This window comes from Sorex araneus, chromosome X, assembly GCF_027595985.1.
Source record: "Sorex araneus isolate mSorAra2 chromosome X, mSorAra2.pri, whole genome shotgun sequence".
Taxonomy (NCBI): domain Eukaryota; kingdom Metazoa; phylum Chordata; class Mammalia; order Eulipotyphla; family Soricidae; genus Sorex; species Sorex araneus.
In genome coordinates, this window is record NC_073313.1 from 363,103,242 (window position 1) to 363,109,241 (window position 6,000).

General features: G+C 42.4%; 1 protein-coding gene across 1 annotated transcript in view; it reads right to left on the minus strand.

Annotated features, from left to right (window-relative positions):
* Positions 1 to 2,918, minus strand: part of LOC101550540 (phospholipase B1, membrane-associated-like) — a 90,997-nt gene extending 88,079 nt beyond the window's left edge. The window contains exon 1 of the mRNA XM_055121361.1: positions 2,829 to 2,918. Within this exon, the coding sequence (XP_054977336.1) occupies positions 2,829 to 2,883 (55 nt within the window). The 5' untranslated portion in view covers positions 2,884 to 2,918. The remainder of the gene's footprint in view (positions 1 to 2,828) is intronic.
* Between the last annotated feature and the right edge of the window lie 3,082 nt (positions 2,919 to 6,000).

Here is a 6,000-nt window from a genome sequence, read left to right on the forward strand (position 1 = left end):
ATGAGGTCATGACGTTTGCATATAAGTGGATCAGCATGGAAAGTATCATGCTAAATGAAATGAGTCAGAAAGAGAGAGACAGACATAGATAGATTGCACTCATCTGTGGAATATAGAATAATAGACTATAAGACTAACACCCAAGAATAGTAGAAATAAGTACCAGGAGGTTGTCTCCATGGCTTGGAGGCTGGTCTCTCATTCTGGGCAACTCAGAGAAGGGAACACCAAGTAAAATGTGGTCGGAGGTCATGTGGGGGAAGGGTGATGCGGGCCGAATATAGACTAGAGACTGAACACAATGGCCACTCAACACCTTTATTGCAAACCATAACACCTAATCAGAGAGAGAGAACAAAAGGGAATACCCTGCCATAGTGGCAGTGTGGGGTGGGGGGAGATGGGACTGGGGAGGGTGGGAGGGATGTTGGGTTTACTGGTGGTGGAGAATGGGCACTGGTGAAGGAATGGGTTATCGAACTTTGTATGGGGGAAACGTGAGCACAAAAATGTATAAATCTGTAACTGTACCCTCACGTTGATTCACTAATTAAAAATAGACTATTAAAAAAAAAGAAAGAGAGGGACAGACACAGAAAGATTGCACTCATCTGTGGAATATAAAGTAACAGAATGGAAGACTAACACCCAAGAATAGTTGAGATAAGTACCAGGAGATCTGTTCCATGGCTTGGAAGCCGGTCACACATGCTGGGAGAAAGAGCAGCCCAAATAGAGGAGGGTAAAGGAGTCTGGAGGATCCGCTCAGGATGGGAGATGCGGGCTGAAAGTAGACTATAGACTGAACACAATGGTCACTCAATACCTCTGTTGCAAACTACAACACCCAAAAGGAGAGAGAGAGCAAAAGGGAATACTCTGCCACAGAGGCAGGGTAGAGGGGTGGGTGGGCTTGGGGTGGTGGGAGGGATACTGGGATCATTGGTGGTGGAGAATGGGCACTGTTGGAAGGATGGGTACTCAATCATTGTATAACTGAAATGCAAGCATGAAAGTTTGTAAGTCTACAACTGTACCACATGGTGTTTCACTAATAAAAAATTTTTTAAAAGAAAAAAAAAAACTGAACTATAGTGGCACAGAGATGCTGCTGCAGCTCAGCCTCACAGGTGGGTCTGGTCTCTAGGCCCACATCACTGTATCCCTCTCAAGATGGGGGTGGGCCAAGTCCCTGCCCTGTGTCCTTTTGAGGCCCGTTATCCCACCTATATCCAACTTCCACCAGTGTATAAAGACCTAGCTGAGATGGCAAGCTGCCAAATCATTCCAGTTTCACAGCCATTGGAGCATACAGCCACAGAAGACATCTCCAAATTTCACAATACTGATAGCCCAGTAAGAGCATGGCATATTAGATGGGAAAGTTGCATAGAAGCCCACAAGCTCAATGAGTGAAAACAATAACACAGAAAGCTCAATTAGCACTTAACAGCTCAGTAAATCCTCAGATAATGACTTTAGTGATACCATTATGAGATATATGTTGTAATAAGCAATATGAAATGAAGTATTTTGTACCTGCTAAGGGAGCAGGCTTGGAGTAAGGGGTAGGGGTAGGTAACTGGGTTCATTGGTGGAGGGAAGGTCACATTGGTGATAGAATTGGTGTTGGAATATTGAATACTCAAAACAACTGTATTATGAACAACTTTGTAACTCAAGATGTTTAAATAAAGTTTCAAATATTAAAAAAACAACTGTAGTGGAGGCACCAGCCAGTACAAAAATGGAAAAGAAATAAAAGATGTATTGAAAAGTGAACAACAAAATAATTCTTCGGCAGGATTATGCATGTATAGAGTCCAAAAAATATACACACAACTTCTTGAACTATATAGTGTAATGAATTCAAAATCACTATATAGAAATTAATATTATTCCTATATACCATAGCCCTTTCAAAGTAAATATTTAATTCTATCTACAAAAATATCACATACTAAGAATAAAATTAGCGTAAGACATGCAGGAACCCAAGAGAGAAAAATTATAAAACACAGGGAGGTAATACAAATCTAAATATATGCTTAAGTTTTGGAAGACTCAATATTCGAAATATGTCTATTGTTGATTCACAGAATTCAAACCTACTACCAGCAAAACCCCTATGGGTTTTCCTTGACAGAAATTGACAATATGAATGCACGTGAAGTTCAAAGACATCTCTAAAGAATAAAAATGCAGACTTCCCCCCAAAATAATATAATTCAGAATACACTGCTGTTGAATTAAGATGATAAGCCGTAGACAAATTAGGCAAAATCAGAGTTCTGAAAGATGTGTCAACACATAGGAATCCTATTACAGGTGACCTTTAAACAATGTCCAGTTCCATGAGATCCACATACAATGTTTGACTCTCCCAAAATTTAGCGGCAGTTGTTGCTTGGCATGTGTGGGGGACTGACTGCAGGAGCCCCCACCTTCCCCAGCAGCAGCAGCAGCAGCAATAAAAGCTGTAGAAGCTGCAGTAACTGCAGTAAGTAGCAGTGGCAGTTATAATAGCAATCGTTGGATTTTTAAGGGAAAAGTCAAGGGGGAGAGAAAAACGTGTCCCAGGCAACATACCACCGGAATCCAGGTTTTGTACCCCTCATCTCCACCCGTGATCTGCCTCTGCTCTTCTCCCCTACCCCCAATTCGTGCTCCTCCCCCCATAGCCTCCTTGCTCAGCCCTCAGCATTCCTGCCTTCCAGCTGTGCATGCTACCTTCCTCTCCACTCACAACAGACATCCCTCTCCCCGGTGCCACTTAGACCATTCTGGACACCAGACAAACTGACGCTTCATAAATGAGAGGCACTTACCCCAGCCTGGTAGCAGCAGCAGTCCCAGGAGGAGAATGCACGGCCAAGGCCCCATGGGCCTTGAGGAACCGTGTCCACGGGTGGATGGACCGTCGCTCTTCTGCCTCTAGGTTCCTCTGTGCTCCCACAGTGCACCTGTCACCAATTTCACTGTGTTGACCTTTGAAAGGTAAAGTTAAATGAAATATAGGACCAAAGAGATAGCCCTGGTTTAAGACAACCAGGTTTGAATCCCGTGACCACATGGCCACCCACTTGTGGGAGAGAGCATCCTTGGAACCACCATCCCCTAGCCACATCACCCCTCATACTGGCAGGAAGGCCTGGATAATCCTTAACAACGCCCATTACAAGAAATGCCATATCCTCAAGCCGTCAAATTGAACCATTGGCCCGGTTGTTGGAGAATTGCTATAAGAGGACCCCAGGGTCTGTTGAGCACTGTTTTGGAGGCCCCCACCCACTAGAAAACAATTACATATAAGACCTGAGATTGTAGCATATAACAAGAGTAATAGCATTTGGGGATGCTTTTGCTTCACATAAATGTGAATAATATGTAATATGTGCTTGGTGGCATAATATGCTTATATTTACTGAGTCATGCTAAAATATTTGAAAACTATTCCCTCAGGGGATAGTAGAACAAATCTACAAAGAACTCCCTGGATTTGGGCAGCCAAAAAAAGGATTATTTTCTTCTCTGAAACAACTGTATTATAAACAACTATGTAAATCATGGTGTTTAAATAAAGTTTAAAATAGTTTTAATAAAATTAAAATAGTCCCTTTAAAATCACATATGCGGGGCTGGAGCGATAACACAGTGGGTAGGGCATGTGCTTGCATGCGGCCGACCCGGGCTCAATTCCCAGCATCCCATATGGTCCCCCGAGCACCGCCAGGAGTCATTCCTGAGTGCATGAGACAGGAGTAACCGCTATGCATTGCCGGGTGTGACCAAAATAAAAAAACCAGAAAATCACATATGCTTCTACTAGAATGTTTAAACCTTCATGTAAACATAACTAAGAGCTATGGCAAAAATTCCCCTTTTAAAGCCCGACAAGACGTATACCTTTATTAATTAATTCATAATCTCTTAGGAGGTTCCCACCATCCAGATCAACCTGCTGTCACATATTGGTAAGAAGATTAATAAGAAAGCAAAATAATAAATATAATCTTCGGCTGCTTCTTCCAGAAGGGAGAATAAAATGAGGCCCCCATAACCATACCACCGACTCCGCACCAGGCTGTTTTCACTCGGGGCGCCCCAGAGAGGGATGGGTGAGAGGCTTCCCCACCCCAAGGGACCCAGCCCCAGCAGCCGACCTCCACAATCCAACCGCCTCCACGCTCCAGGCCACTCCCCACCCACTCAGGCCGAGCCTCACATATGAGTGAACATATTTCTGGACCTCGGGGCCACTTTTGTGGCCGCGTGACACATCATAAGACACTCCCTACCTATTCTCCATAATTACCACACCATATTTGATGGGGTTCAGACAGTAGGCAACAAATCATAGAGGGGTATATATATATATATATATATATATATATATGCATATATACATATATAGTTTCAGATATACCAAAGCTCACACCACCCAAACTTTAACATGTTAGTGATATCCTATAGAATGTCTTAATGGCTCCTGCCAAAATAGAGCAATCTTCACACTGTTTTCTATATGAACACTCTTTTGTAAGCATGTTCGGCAGTTCTTCATAACAGACAGTACAAAATATATTCTTTTGTTTGTGTTTTGGGACAGGGTTTGGGATGGAAACATCCCGAATTTGTTGGTGGGAAGGTGTAATGGTGGTGGGATTGGTGTTTGAATATGAAATGTAGTCAAATATCGCGAACTAACTTATAAAATAAAAAGCTCTGTCTGTCACTGTCATCCCATTGTTCATCAATTTGCTTGAGTGGGCAACAATAACGTCTCCATTGTGAGACTTGTTGTTACTGTTTCTGGCATATCGAATACGCCACGGGGAGCTTGCCAGGCTCTGCCGTGCGGGCGGGATACTCTCGGTAACTTGCCAGACTCTCCAAGAGGGACGGAGGAATCGAACCCGGGTCAGCCACGTGCAAGGCAAACACCCTACCCGCTGTGCTATCACTATAATCTGCTATAAGTCATTTTACCAAAATAGCACTCAAAAGAACCATAAGATAGGCCAAAATCTTCTAAAAGCAATTTCTAGGATCTCCCCTGCAAATGGTATTGCATTAAATAAGTTAGAAGCCAAGCCACAGAGAAGATAGTTGAAAATGAAATATCTGTTAAAGGACTATTATCCAAAACATACTTAAGAAAATTTAAAACTAAATGACAAAAAAATGAAGACCCCAATCTAAAACTGGAGAGTACAGACAGTACAGAGTTTAAGACATATATCTTACTATGTAGCTGCAAGGAATGATAAAATCTGGTAATACAGTACTACTTGGATGGAACTGAAAAATATTATGTTAAATAAAGAAGGACAAATACTGTATGATCTCACTTATATGTGATAGTAGAATGAATGAATAGAAATATCAAAAAGGGCATATCTAAAATACCCTTGACCCTAGATTGTAGAGATGAAAAGGACAGGGAAGGAAAGAAATGGAAGGGGGAAGTAAAAAGAGACAGACCAGGAGCCAGAGAGATAGTATAGAGGGCAAGGCATTTGCCTTGAACAAGACCAACCCAGGTTCAATCCTAAGCACCCCATACAGTCCTCTGAGTCCCACCAGGAATGATTCCTGAGTGCAGAACCAGGAGTAAGCTCTAAACACTGCTAGATGTGGCCCAAAATAAATAAATAGAAGAGGCATACCAGAGGTAACAGGGGCAATGGGCACATAGATGGGATAAAAGTTTGGTATACCTATATATCAAAACCAAAGAGCCAACACTGAAAGCAGGAAACCCGAGTCACAACCAAACTTTAAAATGTGCCTATCAAGGAGGCAGGCTGGTAGAGAGAGAGGGTAATCTGGGGACAGTGGTGGAGGGATGTTGGCACTGGTGGTGGATGGTTATTGGAACATTGTATGTTTGCTAATTACAGTGCCTTAATTTAAAAAAATTAAAGATATATAGCTTGCAAGTAGCTGACTTCTGTTTGAGCCCTATAATCACATAGTCCCTTGAGCAACACTGTGTGT